Raw genomic sequence first — 22,416 nt, 5'->3', positions numbered from 1 at the left:
TAAAGGTAGAGGCCAGCAGGACAGGACATAGCTACATCTTAACTATCATCGATCAGTACACCAAATTTGTAGTGGCCATCCCTGTGAAGGATTTAACTGGCCAGACTACACAGTGGTGGAGCTGGGAGAGGTAAGTATTGCAAGTGCTGTGTCCCTGAGCAAGCAGGGGGGACCCACTCATGGGCGCCGGTACTGGCACAGGGCCCCTCATAGTATGCCAGTGTGTCTGATGGCGAGTGGGCCCCCCACTGTCAGAAACACTTTATTGTACTATGAGAGGCCCTGTGCCAGTGCCGTCACCCAAGGGTGGGGCCACACACCTGTTCAGGGCAACAGCACTTGCCCGGGTGCGCCAGGTGGTGACCCCGGTCCTGGGGGGGGCAGTCCAGTTAGGGAGGTTTAAAATATGGCATATGTTGATGTGCAGGCTGGACTTTCAGCTGCTGCAAATGGAGGAAATGGAGAAGTCCGAGGAAGAGGAGGACAAAAGCAAGCCTTTGTTCTGGCAACCTATGTGTTGTCAGGGGAAGGTGGGACAAAATCCTTTGAAACCCATACATGGTTCATTTTAATGAAGGTTAGATCATCAATATTTTGGGTCAACAGACGGGTCCTTTTTTCTGTCAGGCTTGATCCAGCAGCACTAAAGACTCTTTCAGATAGCACACTACCAGCAGGGCAAGCGAGCTCCTGTAAGGCATATTGTGCCAATTCAGGCCATGTGTCCAGTTTTGAGGCCCAATAATCAAAGGGGAATGACCTGTGAGGGAGAACCTCCATATGGCAGAAGTAGTTTGTAACCATAGTTGACAACTGCTGTCTCCTGTCACTTGCAATCGATTCTGTATTAGCTGTCGTGTGTGCGGTACTTGAGAAATCAGACCACAACATGGTCAGGAAACCCCTGTCTCCAACGCCAGTTAGGCTGTGTGCACCACGAACACCTCTTCCATTTTGCCCACTACAGCTCGTGGGAGAACCAGCTCAACTGCTGTGTGCTGGGAATGCCTCAAACAAACGGTTTACCAGAGTTGCTTATTTGTTAGCCAATATTAGCTCTAGATTCTCCTGTGGCATGGTGTTGTGTAATTTGCCTTTATAACGTGGATCGAGGATGCTGGCCAACCAGTAGTCGTCATCCCTCATCATTTTGGCAATGCGGGGGTCCCTTTTTAGGATCCGCAAGGCATAATCACACATGTGGACCAATGTTCCAGGTGTCAATGCTGCACTGCCAGTGGTGGGTGGAGGAGCACTTTCTGGCAAATTCACATCCCTCCAGTCACGCACAAACCCTATACCTGACCTTGGCACTCCCACATTTTCTCTTGCCCCCTGAGAAGCATCCTCCTCCCCAAAATAATCATCCTCCTCATCCTCCTCCTCCTCTTCCTCCTCCACCTCGTCCACGACAGTTCCCTGACCAGACAATGGCTGACTGTCATCAAGGCTTCCCTCCTCCTCCTGTTGCTCCTCAGCTGCAGATGCCTGATCTTTAATGTGCGTCAAAGTTTGCATGAGCAGACGCATAAGTGGTATGCTCATGCTTATGATGGCATCGTCTGCGCTTACCAGCCGTGTGCATTCCTCAAAACACTGAAGGACTTTACAGAGGTCTTTCCACTTTGACCACTGCACACCCGACAACTCCATGTCTGCCCTCAAATTGCCTGCCCGTGTATCCTCCCACAAATGCATTATGGCCTGCCTCTGTTCGTACAGCCTCTCAACCATGTGCATGGTTGAGTTTCATCTTGTAGCAACGTCTATGATTAGGAGATGCTTGGGGAGGTGGCGTGATTGCTGCAGCTTCTGCATACGACTGGAGTGGACGGGCGAGCGATGAATTTGCGAGCACAGTCTTCGCAGCTTATGGAGCAGGGCTGTTAACTCCGGATAATTATTTAGGAAGCACTGCACCACCAGGCTCAAGGTGTGAGCCAGGCAAGGTATGTGTGTGAGTTTTGCAAGGGCTATGGCTGCCACAAAATTCCGCCCATTATCACTGACTACCTTGCCTGGCTCAAGATGTAGACTGCCCAGCCATGACTCGGTTTGTCAATGCAAGTAGTCGGCCAGTACCTCCGCAGTGTGTCTGCTGTCGCCCAAAGACATCTTTTTTAAAACAGCATGCTGCCGCTTACCACTAGCTGTTCGATAGTGGAACACCTCGTGTGCAACACTGACAAATGTGGATAGAGTGCTCGTTCGACTGCGCTCTGTCAACGAGCTTTCGCTTCTGGAGGAGGAGGAGGAGGAGGGTCGAATGCCTACAGCCAACTGTTTCCTATACTAGGCAGCACAGTTCCACCGCCGCTGTCCCCTGTGGAGCCTGCATCCACCACATTAACCCAGTGCGCAGTGATGGACACGTAATGGCCCTGGCCATGCCTACTGGCCCATGCATCTGTTGTGAGGTGCACCTTTCCACTCACTAATTGTTTTAGTGCATGGACAATGCGGTCTTTCACATGCCGGTGGAAGGCAGGGATTGCTTTTCGAGAAAAGAAGTGCCGACTGAGTAGGTCATAGCGTGGGACAGCGTAGGCCATGAGCTCTCAGAAAGCTTCGCTTTCAACCAAACGGAAGGGCATCATCTCTAATGAGATCAGTTTGGCAATGTAGGCGTTCAAAGCCAGTGTACGCGGATGAGAGGATGAGTACTTTCTTGTCCTACTGAGAGTGTTTGGTAGGGTGAGCTGGACTTGAGAGCTGCATATGGGGGAACTAGCGCTGGACCTGACGGACTGAGAAGGGGTTGGTGATGGTGAGGGTGTTGATGGCCTAGATTCCGTGTTTCCTCGTGAAAATATTGTGATTCCCTGACTGCTTTGGCCTAGCAGCGACACCTCAACATTTCTTGATGGTGGTGTGCTTAGCGGTGGCCATACAGTGGGGGAAGCAATGGAGCGTTGCCGGCTAACTTCAGTTGGAGCAGGTGCACATGTGCTAGTGCTACCTGAGCTTTTGTAGTCCGTCCATGCTTGCAAGTGCATGTTGGTTAAATGTCTAAGCATGCAACTGGTATTCAAATTTCATAGATTTTTCCCTCTGCCAAACGTCCTTCGGCACTTCTTACAGATAACCTTTGCGTCATCAGTAGGATTTTGTTCAAAAAAGTGCCACACTGCACACTTCCTACTATGGTACAAATTGACTGTCAATCAGTGTTGCTTCCTAAGTGGTCAGTTTGATTTCACAGAAGTTTGATTTACTTGGAATTATATTCTGTTGTTTATGTGTTCCCTTTATTTTTTTGAGCAGTGTACATGTCTTACATAGGACCCATTGCCCTATTTATTCACCCTATGTGTTCACCCAATATATAATAGAGTTTTGATAAAACATGGCTGGATGCCATTACCATTGATCATGTTCAGTTGGTTGAATCTGATCCTTATTTACACATAGTAATTTTTCTGTAAGATAAGGCTGGATTCATAAGCTGTGATCATAGTGTGTGTTTTGCAACAATTTCTGAAAAGTTCAGCAAAAAATTCTTAAGTGTGAACCCAGAAGAACTAAAAGTGATTATTTTTTCACATGAATTTCTTTTAATCAATTGTTTCTGAAAATAGTAAAAACTGTAGTAACAAAAACATGTGTTGACAAGTTTTCTTTTTTTAATGTTATGTTTAGTTAAGGATCAAATATTATAAATGTGTCATAAATGAGGAAATTGTGAAGAAAAAGGGAACTTTATGGAAGTGCAATTTCTGGTGTCATTTATAGGTTCACTCTACATTATAGAAATTTTCCATCCTATAATTGGTCTATAATTCTGACAGGTAGGGAATGTGCATGCTCATGCTGTCAACTGTACTTCAAAGGTGATTTATAGATTTGCTACTTCATACATAATTTTAAGTCTTATTCATCAATGAACGAATGCATTAAATCAAACTAGTCTGTGAAATGGTATGCTTCGACTTTTAATGAGATGTAATTTTTCGTGTGTACTCATAAGGCTGAGCTGTAGAAGCAATCATGATAATAATAGCTTTAATTTTACACAACAGGACAACTAGAGTTCGAGGGATGACTAACATCCAATACTTTTTGTTAGATAAGGCACACTTTTACAACTTCAATATCATTATATAAAATAAATGATAATAAATGGATGAAAGCATATCCGAGTTAGGGTTTCCATTGTCTAAACAAGATTCTCAAGCATTAGGATTTCAAACTAATTTAATCATTCATAATCATAACCATTTGCTTTAACCGCTATGGATCCAGGCTGTTGATTGGCGCCAGGATAGGGAATGATGATGTCTTGTTCTTTGGTCACCTGACTACTAAGGCCTGTGATTGAATTTAGAGGTCAGATAATGGGAACAGCAAATCGTGAGAGGTGCGTCTGATGACACACTATCCCAGCCACTTGACTGAGAAACAGAATTTAATTGCTTCCCTGGTCAACTTAGACCACTGGAGCAGCCGGCACAGAATCCACATTAGTTACAGCACCAGAATTAAGAAAGCCAACTTTTTAAATAAATGGATCTTTTGGATGAGGGTGGTATGTTTACTCCTTACCAGTGTAACAAGATGGCACGGGTTGGTAGTCATGGGCGAGTCCACTAGATCACAGTCAGTGAGCACCCCGGCCCCTTGCACATGAAAAGACAGTTCTAGTCCCAGCCCTAGGTCACAGTTGGTTACTTCAGACACACGGCTGCTCTCCGTGCTGGAACGGCGTCCTCTGGATGCACCATGCGTCACACTTTCTAGTGCCCAACAGTGGCAACTTTGTTAGCCCCTACTGCCATCAGACAGGATAGTACGTCCGATGCCAGTATCCCCTGCTTAGATGTGGGCTCCGGCGGTGAGCCCGCATCAAAGCCAGGACATGTCAGCTGTTTTGAACAGCTGATATATGACCGCAATAGGCGCGGGTGGAATTGCGATCTACGTGCGCTTATTGACTAGTTAAATGCCACTTTCAAACTCTGACAGTGGCATTTAACATGCACTTCCAGTCATCGGGCCAGAAGTACGCACACCGCTGGCCCCCATCACGTGATCGGGGGTCATCGGGTCATTGGCATAACAACCAGAGATCTCCTTGAGACCTCTATGGTTGTTGATGCCAGATTGCTATGAGCTCCACCCTGTGGTCAGCACTCATAGCAATGCTATAATTCTGCTACATAGAAGCAATCTGAACATCGCCTCTATGTAGCAGAGGCGATCGAGCTATGGCAGCTTCTAGCCTCCCATGGAGGCTATTGAAGCATGCCAAAAGTTAAATCATGGGATAAAAAGGTGGATTCTTATCTGTGCCGCATGAAAGATAAAAGTCCAAATAGCTAATCAAATGAAAATGTGGCTTTATTCAATGCGTTTTGGAGCACTATGATGCCTTCATTAGGAAACCACAATAGTATGTACCAACTAGTATTGGTACATACTATTGTGGTTTCCTGATGAAGGAGTCATAGTGCTCCGAAATGCGTTGAATAAAGCCAAATTTTTATTGGATTATCTATTTGGACTTTTATCTTTCAAGGGGCACAGAGAAGAATCCACCTTTTTAGCACTTTTTTTTACTCTGGCTGGTCACGAGGAGACGGGTGGATCTGAAGCAGCTTACATTTCTATGAGCCTATGTCAGGGCTCTATCTGGTGAGTAAATATGAATAGAATTTATCTCCTAATACCCAGATAAGACCCTATTGCACTTTTATTTCTTTCCAGCTTTTTACTGAAAAGTTAAATCATAGCAATGCAGTAATTCTGCTACATAGAGGCGATCTGAGCAACGCCTCTATGTAGCAGAGCTGATCCAGCTATGGCAGCTTCTAGCCTCCCATGTAAGCTATTGAAGCATGCCAAAAGTTAAAGAAAAATGCGTTTAAAAATATTTAAAAAATAAAAACATAAAAGTTCAAATCACCCCCCTTTCGCCCCATCTCTATATATAAAAATGAATGTGTGTGTGTGTATCACCAACCAATCACGAAGCATCTTTCATTTCACCAGAGCTGTTCAAAAGAAGCTGAGCTGTGATTGGTTGCTATGAGCAGCAGTTTTCCTTGCAAACAATCACTAAGCATCTCTCATTTCATCAGAGCTGGTTAAAAGAAGCTGAGCTGTGATTGGTTGCTATGACCAACAGTTTTCCCACTTGACAACACCTCAGCAGACACTGACATGGTGGGAGAAATATAGCATCCCTGTGAACATAAGCTCCCAGCCATTGTCTGCCCCCCTGAAAGGAGCAGAGAGCACATGACAGAAGTGAATCCCCCCTCCCGTGCCCATATACCCATCACACATCCTCCATCCCATAGGCACATCTACCCTCTTAAAGGGATCATTGGTATGGAAGCAAATCCATCCAGCACTTTGGTTTTGACCCCAGGCCTCTCTTAAAGGGATCCCCGGTTTGGAAGTTAGGACAGTTCCACTCAGCTCTGTGGTTCTGACCCCAGGGTCTCTTAAAGGGATCATTGGTATGGAATTTAGGGCAAATCCACTCAGCGCTCTTGTTCTGACCCAAGTCCCCTCTTAAAGGGATCCTCGGTATGGAAGTGAGGGAAAATCCATCCATCACTTTAATTCTGACCCCAGGCCTCTCTTAAAGGGATCACCAGTATGGAAGTCAGTGCAATTGCTTTCAAATGCTCTGGTACTGACCCCAGGCTCTCTTAAAGGGATCTCCTGTATGGAAGTAACGGCTAATCTCTTGGCACTGTGATTCTGACCCCAGGGTTCTATTAAAGGGATCATTGGCATGCAAGTCAGGGCAAATCCACTCAGCGCTCTGGTTCTGATCCCAGGCTCTCTTAAAGGGATCCCCGGTATGGAAGTTTGGGCAAATCCACTCAGCGCTCTTGTTCTGACCCAAGTCCCCTCTTAAAGGGATCCTCGGTATGGAAGTGAGGGAAAATCCACTCTGCACTTTGGTACTGACCCCAGGCCTCTCTTAAAGGGATCTCTAATATGAAAGTTAGGGTAAATCCCTCAGCGCTCTGATTCTCACCCCAGGCTTCTATTAAAGGGATTATTGTTATGGAAGTCAGGGCAAATCCACTCAGCGCTCTGGTTCTGACGCCAGGCCTCTCTTAAAGGGATCCCCAGTATGGAAGTTAGGACCGTTCCACTCAGCTCTCTGGTTCTGACTCCAGGCTGACGGGATGATGTGGGATATTAGGAGTAGTAGTCCAGTGGCTCTGGCTGACGGGATGATGTGGGATATTATGGGTAGTAGTCCGGTGGCTCTGGCTGATGGGATGATGTGGGATATTAGGGGTAGTAGTCCGGTGGCTCTGGCTGATGGGATGATGTGGGATATTATAGTGAATGTGGCTATGCGGAATGGGCGGGGCTCTACACTCAGCTTTATATATATAGAAATAATCGTTATAATTTGTTATAACTAACCGTAGCTAGTTATTATGCCCGGGTAGCGCCGAGCTCTTCAGCTAGTTCAAAATAAAATAAAAAAAATCAAACATACACATATTTGGTATCGCCACCTTCAGAATCGCCCTATCTATCAATAAAAAAGGATTAACTTGATCACTAAACGGCGTGGCGAGAAAAAAAAATCGAGACCCCAGAATTACGTTTTTTGGTCGCTCCGACATTGCATTAAAATGCAATAACGGATGATCAAAAGAACATATCTGCACAAAAGTGGTATTATTAAAACATCAGCTCAGTGCACAAAAAATAAACTCTCACCCAACCCGAGATCACGAAAAATGGAGACGCTTCAGGTCTTGGAAAATTGCACACTTTTTTTTTTTTAGCAAACTTTGGAATTTTTTTTCATCACTTTGAGAAAGAAGAACCTAGACATGCTTAGTCTCTATGGACTCATAATGATCTGGAGAATCATAATGGCAGGTCAGGTTTAGCATTTAGTGAACCTAGCAAAAAATCCAAACAAAAAACAAGTGTGGGATTGCACATTTTTTGCAATTTCACCGCAGTTGGAATTTTTTTTCCTGTTTTCGAGTACACTACATGCTAAGACCAATTATGTCGTTCAAAAGTACAACTCATCCTGCAAAAAATAAACCCTCGCATGGCCATATTGACGGAAAAATAAAAAAGTTATGGCTCTGGAAAGAAGAGGAGCGAAAAACAAAAACGTAAAACCGAAAAAAGCTTCAGTCATTAAGGGGTTAGTAAAGATGAAGTAGAGAACGAAGTACAATTCCTGACCTGTCCCTATTCATAGGTGCTGCTCCTTCAGCAACTGCTGCAGAAGCAAAGGCAGTGGCTCCCTGTCCACTCCCTGGAGCTAAAAGTGTCTTGGTGGGCACATGTACAGTCCTTGTGCCTACTCTTGCTGCCCGACAGTCCTCTGACAGCTCTGTTCCCTCCATGGGGTCTGGTACGCTCCCAGCAGGGAAGCACGTCCTGCCATGGGCCAGCCTGCCCGGGCACTGCCCTACAGACAGGGACTTCCTATCCCGTTGACGCTGCTTACCCAGGCCCCTTCATTAACCTCTTACTGTCTCTTAGCTGTATACAAGACAATACACTATGGTAGAATAGTAAGACAAACACAGCACATAACTAACAGCATTGCATTAATGATGCATGGGGAAGGAAAGAAGGATCAGCCGAGGGTCTCTACCACCTCCTTACACCAGGATGGATAAAATCGTTTTTGAAAGTTTTTCTGTCTGGTATTACTATAAGAATTTTATTAGCCCGGCTCTTGCTAGACTCAAAAATGCTCATGTATAATTATACAATAATGAAATATAAACTAAAATAAAATAAAAAACTACAGAGCTGTGCAAATTAATTGGGACAAAGCATTTTTTTTATTAAATCGTAAGTTGGTTACCAGTCAGTGATTCAAACCAGTTTTAACTGCTTGGAACAGCCACAAATCATGCAGCCGCCGGGATTCAAATATAAAAAGACTAATCAATGTTTTTCCTTTTCCTTAGATATGCACAGAATGTCCCTGATTCATTATTGTCCAGTGGCATTCGATGCCTTTTTTGCTCCAAACTCATCATTATTTTTGCCTTTTTTTCCACTTTTTTATACAATTAGTTGCCTTTCATAAAGTGTCACATAAAAGTGTGCACATAAAATAACTAAGACCGAGGAGGATAGCTGGAATACATCCGAACAAGAATTTTGCGACTTTTCAAAAATTGGTATTTGATTAAAAAAGCTGTAAAAATCCAGAAAGCCTATAGTCAGCTCAGAATAGCAAACGTAAAAAAAAAACAAAGAGGAACGCAAAAACAGTAACTTTAGTCACTTTAAAAAGGGTGCAAATGAAAAGATGAATGTGGTTCAAGCAAAAAACAAGCCTCTAACACAAAGAAACCAGACCAAAAAGGCACACTAGCAAAGATGGATTGGCCCTATTATTGACACTTTTATCAGAACTAACTATGGTAAATCACACATCTCAAATCATATCCAGTAGGACTGAGATCCCTGTGTTTTGATCTTTATTACACAGTGCAACTTTTACTTCACATCTGTATGAATCTTACTTAAATATGGGAAATCTCTTAGAAAATGATTTTAATAAATTGCAGCGAAATGGTGTATTTTTGTAAAATATGTAGTACCCTGTGCAGCATGTCTATTTATTTTCTTCACTTTTTTGGATTTATATGGTGTTTTTATGTCCTATCACTTCAAAACTTCAATATTTTTTGCATGGCTCTCACCAATATTTTTTTAATAAGTCCCATAGTATAGCATAACATACTAAGCAGCTTTAAAGTGGCTAAATCCAAACCTATTCAGATGAATTAATGGATTTTTTTTACTTTGTATTCTTTGTTTTTTTAATCTTATCCTAATGACATGTGATGTTGTCTTTTATGATCTCATCTATTTAGTTCACAGATTTGCTGAGCGTAATTTTTAAAATATGTGATTGTTCTTTATTCCACCCACAGGACACATCCATATGCCACATAATTGGCACACTTGACAAACTTATTGAACTATGTATTGTGCAACCTGCTATTAATTTATGGACTAACAGGTTTATATTGTGTAGATGAAGTGTCAATCTGCTTTTTCCAACATATTTAACTTAATGGGTAATTCCTCAAAAATCAAGTTACTGAACTATTCTTGGTATAGTAAAAAAAACTAGTTTACTTCTGAGTATCTGATTTATAGCCCTGTCCTGAATAGAACAGAAGTGTGCATGCTTGACCCCCTACTGCATTCATTCTCTATGGGGGCAGCCACCCTAAATTCAATGAATTGAGCTTTTCAAAGTTTTTCCCAATATGCTAATATATTCCCTATCTGTAAGATGGGGGATTGCATTAACAAGTGTTTATTTAATGGTGCAGTTTGGACCTACTATTCTAATGTTTTTAGTTTCATCTATGATATAACATTTGGGCATTAGAGAGACTCAGACAATTTTGTTTGAGAATGGTCTATGCTTTTCTTAGCTTCCTGACGAGAAATGTCTTGGGATTAAAAGAGGGATATTAAAGTTAGAATTAAGGAAAGAACTGTTGAGTTGAGATGAGCCAATCCAAACTTAAAAGATTGGGTCCATACCGGACAGTAACTGTCCAGTACTAAACTCTGAACATGGATTTCTCCCAGAAGTATGCTTTAAAGTTCGGTATTCCGGGGGGAAGTCTGAGGAAGAGAGAGAGAAATTCAGTTTCGGGTTTAAGTTTGGGTACGGTTCTGGTACACCAACCGAACATTGGACTTTCGGTACCCGAACTTCCATGTGTCTGCTCAACCCTACTGTTGAGTCTTCATGGAACTGTAGAATTCAAAAAACACTCTTGCTTCTGGGCCACTGCTGTATACCAGATGGGGGGCTCTTACAAATATCGATGCTTTTTATAATACAGGTTTGTTGATATATATAAATCTACAAGCTAACTTTACCCCTTAGTGACCAAGCCATATTTGACCTTAATAACCAGACCAAATTTTTTAAATATGACTGGTGTTACTTTATGTGGCAATACTTCTGGAATGCTTCAACGGATCCCACTGATTCTGAGAAGGTTTTTCATAACATATTGTACATATTGTATTATCATAATAGTGATTAAATTTGTTCAATATGACTTGCGTTTATTTGTGAAAATATTGAAAATTGGCGAAAATTTCAGAAATTTAACAATTTTAAAACTTTTAATACTTATGTCCTTAAATCAGAAAGTTATTTTACACAAAATAGTTAATTAATACCATTTCCCACATATTTGCTTTACATCTGCATCATTTTTTAAACATATTTCTTTTGTTAGGAAGTTACAAGGGTTAAAAGTTGATCAGCAGTTTCTGATTTTTCCAACAAAATTTACAAAACCATTTTTTTAGGGACCACATCACATTTGAAGTTACTTTGGGGTGCTTATATGACAGAAAATACTCAAAAGTGACACCATTCTAAAAACTGCACCACTCAAAGTACTCAAAAGCACATGAAAGTTTATTAACCCTTCAGGTGCATCACAGGAACCAAAGCAATGTGGAAGGAAGACATTTTCATCAAAATTTTACTTTAGCACCAAATTTATTTTCACAAGGGTAACAGGAGAAAATGGACCTTAAAATTTGTTGTGCATTTTCTCCTGAGTATAAGTTGGGGAAATCAACTGTGCAAGATAAATTAGGGTTTTTATTGGTAACATTTTGAGATACATAAAATTTTTGATCACTGGGATCATATTCTTGTGTCCAATGCTGAACACTTATGTCGGGGTTTTGATGTAAATCCCACAAAAATTCTATTCAGATGAAACCCCCAAAAGAAAATCCCACCATAAGTCAGATGGAGACACTTCATACTCCTTTTGGTGTCTGCTCCAGTGGTAGACATCTTTTTAGACATGCACAGATCAGTGGTCATCTACAATTATGTGCTAAAAAGATGTCTAAAAGATGGGACACCACAAGAACTTAGACCAGTCAAAGGTGACTCCATCTGCCCCATAAGTGAGTGGTTCTGCAGTTGTGTATGTGTAGGGTTCAGCAGGTTCGCAGGATGCAGTGACGAGACACGAGACTGAGTGTGGTTTGTGGAAATAACTTTTATAAACTGTAGCCGCAGGGGTTATATTGAGCAAACAGAAAGCGTTAACAACAACCAGTCCACGCAGGGGCTCAACAAACCTAACAACACTTTCTTATGGTAAATGCAACTAACCCGGTTGGCCCGGGTGCTATAGGCCACGTATGACCAAACTGGGGGACCTTATCTCCTATAGTAACTTATCCTTCCAGGGATCTGTCAGGATCACAGGCGTGGCCGCGTAGAGGTCGCTGATGAGGCTGCCTTGACGCCTCGATATTCCGGGATGAAACTGGGCTTGACATGCCCTTGAAGAAACGATGCTGGTGGGGCGCAACAGGCCCTGAAGAAATGATGCCAGTGGGGCGCAACAGACCCTGAAGAAACGATGCTGGTGGGGCGCAACAGGCCCCGAAGAAACGATGACGGTGGGGCGCCACAGGCCCACCCTGAAGAAACGATGCTGGTGGGGCGCAACAGGCCCTGAAGAAACTATGCCGGTGGGGCGCAACAGGGCCTGAAGAAACGATGCCGGTGGTGTGCAACAGGCCCTAAAGAAACGATGATGGTGGGGCACAACAGGCCCTGAAGAAACGATGCCGGTGGGGCGCAACAGGCCCTGAAGAAACGATGCCGATGGGCGCAACAGGCGTCTCCTTGCGGCTCTCGTCTCACCGCGGAGTTATGACGCTGTCTCTAAATATAACCGTTCACCAACCTCTGCTCAGGGTCCCTTAGCAAACTGGACGGGGGCCTCTACGGCCGCCTGTAGCGAGGTGGCGCCCCCAGGGGCTGGTGATGACAGGGACGCAACTGTGGGAGAAGGCAGGGGGGCAGTGTCCTGACCGCTGTAACGGAATGGTCTATAGTCGCAGCGGTCACTGGAGGTCACGGACTTGTCACAGCAGGGCGGTAAACAGCGGGGCGGCTTTATGCGTCTGTATGCGGGGAGCGGCCGCGGGTGAGAGTCCCTCACATGTCACTTGTCGGTGAGTGCGCAGCTTTCCTTTCACAGACCCATGTCGGTCCCTCCAGACCACACCGTCCGCTCCCTCGGTCCTCTCTGTCTCACACGGCTTCCTGCCTGTTGTCACACTCTCTCCCAACTGCCACTTCAGTGCGCCCCCTGCTCCTTTTATCCTTGCCCCACCCCCTGTTTCCCTGACAACTTCAGACAAGTCTCCCCCTTTACTGTCCTCCCAGTATCATTCCCTCAGGAACCCTGATGGCGGTCCCCTGGGTATCTGCCCGGTCACTGCCTGAGAGTCCTCTTCCCCACATATGAATCATGGTTCTAGGGAATTTATATGGAAACTGCCATGTAGGAACCCAGCAGAGAGCGCAGGATAAATTTTTGATTTTTGGGATGTAGTATGAACAAATAAACAGCAATATAAGGATAGTTCTTAATTTTATTTTTGCGCAGTTTACCGTGTGATGTAAGTGATAAGGCAGATTTATTTTTGGGGTCTTTGTGATTACAGCGATACCAGCTATATATAGTTTTTTTTAAGGTTTTGCTTTTATCACACAGTAAAAATGCTTTTTTTTTATAAAAACTAGTTGTTTCTTTGTCATCATATTCTGAGAGCTGTAACTTTTTTTATTTTTTGTCATTGGTGGAGAAAGGTTGAACTTGATGGACCTAGGTCTTTTTTCAACCTATATAGCTACATAGCTATGTAAACTAAGCTGTATGAGGGCTTATTTTTTACAGGGCGAGTTGCAGATTTTTTTGGTACCATTTTGGGGAACATAATATTTTTTGATTTGTTTTTATTTAGATTTTTCAGACACCGAATGAACAAAAACCAGCAATTCTTTTATTGTTTTTATTTTTTATTTTTTTGTGCCGTTCACCAATGAAACTTACTACTTTTACCCACACGATTACAGAGATACCAGATTTATATTATTTTTATGCTTGCTATTTTTACAGAGTAAATACAATATTTTACAAAAATTAATTTGTTTTTGCATCATCATATTCTGAGAGCTGTATCTTTTTATTTTTTTGTCATATAAGCCATGTTACTGATTGCTTTTTACTGTTTGTAGTTTTTTATTTTTTTAAATATGACTCTTATTCACTTTTTTGTGAGTCAGTATGATGAAAAATCAACATTTTTGGCATGTTTTTTATTTATTTTTTTAATGGTGTTTGCCAAATGGAATGAATAATGTGCCATTTTTATTGAGCAGGTCGTTCTCTGGACACAGCGATACCAATTAAGTGTACTTTTTCGTGTCTAATTTTGTTTTATCACAAACGCTGCATTTTGTGTGGCAAAACGGCTTTTCATGATTTGTGTGCTTCTGTTTTTTTTGTTTGTTTTTTTACATTTTTACTGTCCTGTTTTCGCTTTTTTACTTAGTCCCACTGTGGGAATAAGTAAAAAAATATCCCAGATGGATTTTTCCTAGTCGCATAGTTTGGTTTGTCGATTTATTTGTGATCATGTTGGTAGCCATGTGAGCAAACTAGATTTATTGCAAATGGATATTTCCTCATCATTTTGTTTGGTCTGTTGACATATTTGTGATCATGTTGTTCTGAAACATTAGATGAAAGTAGCAGTAGTAGAAAACACAATTGGCAAACAATCATCCCACACTCGTACCAATACACCTTTTAGTTCATGTTGGCCATGCAAGTTCAATGACAATCGGTGACAAGCGAAAATTCTTTTTTGGGGCCTTTCAGCTACATATATTTTTCCCGACTTTCGATCTACAAATTCAAACACGGCCACCTTGATTCTATATGGTAACAGACTGTGAACATTTTGGTTGATGTTATTCATTTATGTCAGTTAAAATCTAATAAATCTAATGTTTATAGGCACCTTTGCAAATAATGAAGCTAAGTGTAGCAAAAAAGCTCAAAAATGGTAAGATAAATATCTTCTCTCTCATAAATCCCAGTGGAAAAAAAATATTCAGAGGATTGACTGCACATTTTATTCTACTAAGAAATACATAATCCCAGGATTTTTGAATGTATTAAAATCCAAGTGCTGTCAGCTCCATAAAGAAGACTTAACATCCACACCTACTCCATACTGTTAATAAATAAGATTACATATTACATCTCTATAAATTTTCTTTGGGTTAGTGTTTGTAATTTAAGCCTATGTTTTTCTGTTTGATTTTGTTAAGTAATGTAATTGGCGGAGGTTGTAAATTACGTAAATATGTGTGATCAAGGCTTTTCATTGTCATAGACTTCAAATTTTGTTCCTTACAATTTCTATTCATTAAACAGTATGTAACTACTGCTGAAGCACCTTTGTTCCAATGGTCATGGGGTTGTAGCAGTCAGACTAGTAATATGCAATCATTTTTAATGACTGTATGTTCGACCAAATACTCTATTAAATTAGTTGTACCATCAGTATTACCTCTGTTCATATGACATATCATGGCTATTCAATCAGGACCCTATTTTATGAACTACTAAAATGCAATAGCTCTTGCTGAATTGGATTAACTAATGTAATACTGCATTTGCTTGTTTTAGAGAAATTTGCCAACTGATGGCTTTTTCCCTTGGCAAAATATGTTGTTTGTCAGAAGTCTGTTGTAGCTCACAAACTGTAATGAGGCATTTTACAGCTTGTGAATTTTAGATACAAGGTTAGTATCTTGATATTATATATCAAATGATCACTGTATCTCAAAGACACATGTATTTCAAATGCGTGCAACTATTTCAATCTTTTGATGTTCAAACTAACTTACTCTATTGAAGTAAGTGAAAGAAGCTTGTGGAATTATGGACACATATAAAGGCTACTGTTACTGAAGAAATTAGTAATACAATAAGGCATAAGAGACTTCCCACAGCGATGCTTAACAGGAAAGACCCTAAAGATTGTCGAAGAAAACGAATTGCAAAAGCAAAATGTAACAAGTAGCATGCAGTCAACATTAGTAAAAGACTAGCGAGCCATTCAAGCAAAGAATGTAATTACTAAGAGAAACATACAGAGATAGAAAGTGAACATCTGAGGGTCAAAACCAAGAAGGCATACCTAAAGATCAAAGAGATATGACCAATGCTTCAACCAAGAGTGGGCATGTTGAAAGACAACAACATACAACTGGATTATGCGTCACTCTGTATAAGGACATGGTGCCCGAATAGAACATCATTCAAATAGGAAACAGAATCCAGCTCTTTTAAAGTTGCAAGGGATATGCTGTCCAGGAGATTTGTGCAAATTTCCTGCTCAGCATATCCCTATACCACATAGCGCTATTCCACACAGTACTCTGACTGCAAACCATCTGAAGTAGGTTTTGTTGACCGAAATGTCACTATTTTCATTTGTGGCTTGTGAATCTTATTAAAGTTAAAGAAAATTTGATGCAACTTTATGAGTGCCTGATTATGTTTTTTTTATTTAAAAGACACATACAGGGGCAAACTAATTGACCCACAACAGATCAAGGAAAGATGAAAAGAGTACACAGAGCACCTTAGTGACACAGGAAGAAGCTGTAATTGGAAATGATAGAAAGTTAAACTTCTTGAAAAACGAAGTTGTTGCTTTAACAAAGCTTCTGACAAACAACAAAGTGCTTGGATGTGACAATGTTCCAGTAGAGCTAATACAGTCATCTGAAGCAGGAGTTGTTGTAATTACACACCTGGGTCAACAAGTATGTACAACTGATGAACAGTCAAAGGACTAGACAAGATCAGGTTTTATTTATATTCAGAGGAAGGGAGATGCCTCCACCTGTAAACTATCACACTGTGCACTCATATTTCATGCCAGCAAAATACTACTTGCTTCATTGACTAAAATAAACCATACAATTATGTTAATCACCAGAAAATTTGGATAACCATGAAGGATATGGATGTGCCGAACCATCTGATCAGTTTCATTAGGAACCTCTGCATCAGGGGTCCCCAACCTGTAGCTCGAGAGCCACATGTGGCTCGCGGTCCCATGAATTGTGGCTCACGACTGTCTGCCAGCTTGGTTCATTAGGTCCAGGTCTAGCAAACAGGTATGAAGAGTACATCTCAAAATGGTGAATTTTGTGGGTAGCAAGGCACAGAAGTGCTGATGTGGATGCACATATACTGGTCTTAGGGGTTTAGAGATGTTTTAGGTATGCTACGCTGGAGGATGGTACTACCTGTTAGAGGAGGTGCTCAAAGCTGGATGAAACAGTGTGCTGGGAGTCCTTGATGGGAGAATACTGAATGGGGCTATTGTGGGAACCCCTGGATCTCAGTGTACTGCTTTGGAGTGATTTCTGTGGAAAAGCTTTGGTTATCACTATACTTGTAATGGGGGCTTTGGTTGACACTACTTTGAAGGAGATGGGAGCTGGATGTGGCTCGTGCCCCTCTGTCTAAGCTGAATGTGGCTCTCAAGGTCAGAAAGGTTGGAAACCACTGCTCTACATCAACCAAGAAGCAACAGTCCAAACTTGACATGGTGACATGGGATTGTTCACAGTAGGGTGAGTAGTCAGACAAGGCATCCTGTCACCATTTCTCTTCAATTTATAGGCAGATGCTACCATACTTTTTGGATTATAAGACGCAATTTTTCCCCAATTTTGGGAGAAAAATGGTGGAGCATCTTATAATCCGAAGGTAACTTATCGAGGAGGGGTGGTGGCTGCGGTGGAGCGGGGTCATAAGAGGCAGGGTCGCTGCTTCATGAGGCTGGCTGGTGGTAGTGGCAGGAGTAGGGCAATGCTGCAGGTCCTGGGCTTTCATAAGATGTAGTCATCGGTGAGCAGAGTTCTTTTTTCCATTTATTTGCCTGCTGTGGGCTTTGGGAAAATGGCAGCCGGAGGAGGTGCATGCATAGATTTAGATCTCGGGAGATGAGCTCTCATCTAAAGAGATCTTAATTTGCGAATGTACCACCTCCATTTTCCTGAAGCCCAATGTAGGGAAATAATTGGGTAAAGGGGACTCTGTTCACCGGCACCGACATCTTATGAGAGCCCAGGGCCCTCATCCTTGCATCACCTGGATGCCCCCTCCCCCCATCCTGGGGTCCACAGCATCACCCTATTCTGCCAACCTCCTGAAACAGCGACCCTGCTTCCTGTGAACCTGTTCCACTGTTGCTGCCCTCCCAGTAAGCTACCATTAAAATGGACTACAAAATGTACCACCATTTTTTTTGTTTTTAATTTCCCATTTTGCACCCCAAAATATGGGGTGCATTTTATGTTGTGATGCGTCTTATTGTCCGTAAAATACAGTAATTTTCAGGAAAGCTAGACTTTCCAAAAAAGAAGGAATCAAAATTACTGGTTGAATCATCAGTACAATCTTAAATACACAGACAATACAACTTTGATAGCAACAAGCATAGATGGAATTAAAGACTTTTACCATACGTGAACCTAAGAAGCTCAAACATATGACTATTATATATGAAGGAGACTCAATATAAAGAAGACAAAGATATTGACTACTGCCAAGTTCGACCAGGACACATTTGAGATGGACGACGACAAATTGAAAGTTGAAAAGCAATAAAACTACTCAGGTCAATGATCACTCAAGATTCAGTGACAACATTGGAAGTCAATATGAGAATAGCTATGGGTAAATCAACAATGAAGTCACTGGACAAGGTCTTCAAATCGAGGAACATTTAACTGATGATGAAGACACAGCACATACATAGTTTGATCTTCTAATTGATAACATACTTATATGAAACGTGGATGATAAAGAAGCAAGGTGGAAGAAGAATCGACACCTTCGAAATCTGGTGTTGGAGAAGGATATCAATGCAATGGATGGCAAGAAGAACACATAAATCAATTTTGAAACAAATCAAGCCAGTCACAAACATGTAAACTAAAACAAGTATCACTAAGCTACAATTTGCCTGCTTTGAACATATCATATGAAGACCGCATTCACTGGAGAAGTACATCATGCTTGGAAGTATAAAAAGAACAAGGTGAAGAGGAAGACCCGTAACTCAATGGCTTCATGCTATCATGATAAGAATTTAGAAGACCATGGTGGGCCTATCTATGCTTGCACAAGATTAATTTACATCAGATTTACCAAACCCTCTATAACTCCAGTTTACGTGATAAAGACTTGTGCTGTCATTGTCATAAATATGAGATTATAAATTTAACATCAATTCAGAAATTATCATGAGACCCCCACATCCTTGCAAATTTTTCTCTAATGTACCATGGTAACAATAATTCTACCTGATAGTACTGGAAACTTAAAGCCACAAAAACAATGGAAAAATACATTGTAGACAAAATACTTTTCACCTAAGTTGTTGGGGCTATACAACGAGGCCCTCTTCTGCCACCGGCCTGGATAATATTAAGGATATCAAAGAAAAGATCAAAATCTTTGGGTGCCGGATTGGATGATTTTATCATTGCTGATCTAAACAGCACAACACCCATAAAGCCTCTACTTTTCTTTGATGCCCTCAATTATACATCACTGACTCACAAGGTCATCAACAGTAATCAGAAGAAGCTAGGATATTGTTTTTTCATTGTACACATAAGAATCATCCACAATACTTACTCAGAAACCAGGTATTCAGCATCAATACTAAGTATTTCAATAGTAAAGCAGTCAAACAAAACCAATAGCACAAATGTAACCAAAGAAGCATCACGTGCAAGCTTTATACAGTTAATGATGGGTGTGTGTGGCAAGAAAAATAAATCTACACCCAAACTTCGATATTTATTTATTAAGTCATATCTCGGTTGTTTCTACTCGCACAATACAAACAATACAAAAATTAACATCAAAAGTTGTCTGTCACCTTTGTAACTTAATTCACGATAGCTCACTCTTGCACTCACCGGTCATGGCGTCTGTATGTTGCTTGCCCTTATGTGATTTAGGCTGTGCACTTGGACCTCGTAGTCATGGAATGACATCAAGTCATAGTCAGAGCTGTATTTATAACTGAGGCTTGCTGTTCTCCTCCTTCCTAACTTAATTACAATTTAAATGAACTGGGTGAGGTTCAATACACTTTCATTCAACTTGTTCTACCAAACTAGTAATCACCTTTACATAGAAGAATGTAAATAATGTAAATACTAATGTCCTACTGTTCCCCTATACTCAATGACTAGTTTTATTGCTGCTGATGCACCCTACAAGTAGTGCACCAGTCTGCTCTCAAGAACAGTACGTCGCAAACAAAACTATGAAAATGAGTCACATTTTTTTACTCTGAAACCCTCAGCTTTTTACAACTCATCTGTATGTATAAGAAAAAAAATGTGAATTGGTGATCTGTACCCCAGAAATTGGTGTTTATAAATCTGCACCATTTTTTTTAACCAGTGTACATTGCTCAATCAAGTCACTGCAGCTGCTGACATAATTCATTAATACAATTGATTAAAGTTGATGTGTGATGCTCAGAAGATAGGCAAGGATGTGAGTGACTCAGATGAGGGCAAGATCACTGGGTCTGTGCATCTGCAGATTTCATAGAATCATAGAATGGTAGAGTTAGAAGGGACCTCCTGGGTCATCTGGTCCAACCCCCTGCTCAAAGCAGGATTCGCTATATCTTCCAAGACTGATGTCTGTCCAGCCTCTGTTTGAAGACTTCCATTGAAAGGGAACTCACCACCTCTCATGGCAGCCTGTTCCACTCATTGATCACCCTGACAAAAAGTTTTTTCTAATATCTAATCTGGGTCTCCTCCCATTCATTGCTTCTAGTCTTTCCTTGTGCAAATGAGAATAAAGATGATCCTTCTACAATGTGACAGCCCTTGAGATATTTGTAGACAGCTATTAAGTCTCCTCTCAGTCTTTTTTGCAAGCTAAACATTCCAAAATCCTGTTTCGTGCGATATTAAAAGGGTCTACGAAGGGACAATAAAGAAAAACAGCAACAGGGTCATGGGCACTAAAGGCATTTTGATGCTGATGAAAGCAAAGGTAAGCTAAAGTAAGTTATCTCCTTCAAGGGCAGTGTTTTCTTACAAGAAGTAAACTTTTGGTTTCGACATCTGTGGGCTTCTTTCAAGAAAATGATCTTTTCAGAAAAGTACAAATTACATGCTTGGTGCACTATGGCAGTTCCTCAGTGTGTTTTGCTACCTACCATTCTCCTCTGCTTTATTGACAGAACAGGTTTCATTGGGCCCAGCAATGTGAAAAATTCCCTGTGGTGGAGACCTATGTAAAACCATTGTTGATGGACTGACTATACTTTTGCCTTCTATTTATTGTGGTCTTCTATTCAGTTGGGTCCCCTAATGAACCCCCAAAAATGGATGGAGATGCGTCGGGACATGGAATAAGTGTAAACAATGAAGACTTTAGACTAATCTAAGTCTAAGCATTTAATAATATTCCTGGACTTCTATTTTGTGATGGTTATGTATTGATGGACACATGTCACTTCTCTATAATATATTAATATTCTGTGTGGAATTGTCATGAGGATTTTTGCCTTATAAACTAATGCCCTTTATTTTCTCATCATTTAATGGAATTTTAACTACTATTGATGGGTATGTTGGCACAGCTACCATTTGTGCTTGCTAATATCTAGTGTAGGTGTGTAATTGTTGAACAGGGGAGCCAAGGCATCTTGTTAGGGTGCCAGCCTCCGCAGTTATGTAGGAAAACAGGTTTGTAGGGCTCATTAGAGACTGATAGCTTCTTTTCTTGGTCCTAGTTACACCTATCATTATACATGCCTTTTTACCTTGATGTTTTTGAGCGTGGGTCTACTATTGACAGGTTTTTAGACATATACAAGTAGAGATGAGTGAACCTTTCAAGGCTTGATTCAGTTCGCCGAACATCACGCTGTTCGCTAAACATGTTCGCCGATCAGTTCGATGAATGTACAGTACCTGAACCCCATTAAATTCCATGGGAGACCAAATCAAATGTATACACAACATCTTACGGGGTGACAAAAAGCTTCCCAAACAGCTAAAATTAGGAGTAGACACCATAAAAAGTTGCATCAATTGACCCACAGTAGAAATGTGCAAATGGCACACCAGCATTCCGTCATGGGCCATGCATGAGGTATCAGGGTATGGTCCAGCAGTTACAGCTTGGAATTGAAGTTTCAATAAGGACCTGATGGTTAAGGGAGCAGTGTAAGCCTTCTTTGCTGGGAGCCCTGATACCTCATGCAACAGCTCAATTTTTTTTCCCAGCCACACTCAGATGGCACATACATCAGTTTCATACAGTACTACTGGTAGAAAAAATATAATGACTGATCAATTGACCCCCTTATTGACTGACTAATTTTATAGTGGCACAGAATCAATCACCCATGGGAAAGTATTTAGAGCTTTGAAGTGAAGTTTTAATTAAGATGAGGTGGGTGAGTGAGTGGCTTAAGCCTTCTTTGCTGGGAGGCCTGATTTCTCATGCA

General features: G+C 41.4%; 1 protein-coding gene across 2 annotated transcripts in view; it reads right to left on the bottom strand.

Moving 5' to 3' along the window:
* The window catches only part of LOC141059041 (protein-glutamine gamma-glutamyltransferase E-like), a 141,273-nt gene extending 121,357 nt beyond the window's left edge, over positions 1 to 19,916 (bottom strand). Inside the window, exon 1 of one of the 2 annotated variants that reach the window (XM_073555250.1) lies at positions 19,850 to 19,916. In XM_073555250.1, coding sequence (XP_073411351.1) covers positions 19,850 to 19,856 — 7 coding nt within the window. In that variant the 5' untranslated portion in view covers positions 19,857 to 19,916. Of the gene's footprint in view, positions 1 to 19,562; positions 19,623 to 19,849 lie in introns of those variants that run through there. The other variant, XM_073555249.1, reaches the window with a different exon arrangement.
* Positions 19,917 to 22,416: the final 2,500 nt, after the last annotated feature.

This window comes from Dendrobates tinctorius, unplaced genomic scaffold, assembly GCF_039654945.1.
Source record: "Dendrobates tinctorius isolate UK_male_01 unplaced genomic scaffold, ASM3965494v1 ptg000223l, whole genome shotgun sequence".
NCBI classification, from domain to species: domain Eukaryota; kingdom Metazoa; phylum Chordata; class Amphibia; order Anura; family Dendrobatidae; genus Dendrobates; species Dendrobates tinctorius.
This window is presented reverse-complemented; position numbering and strand designations above follow the sequence as displayed.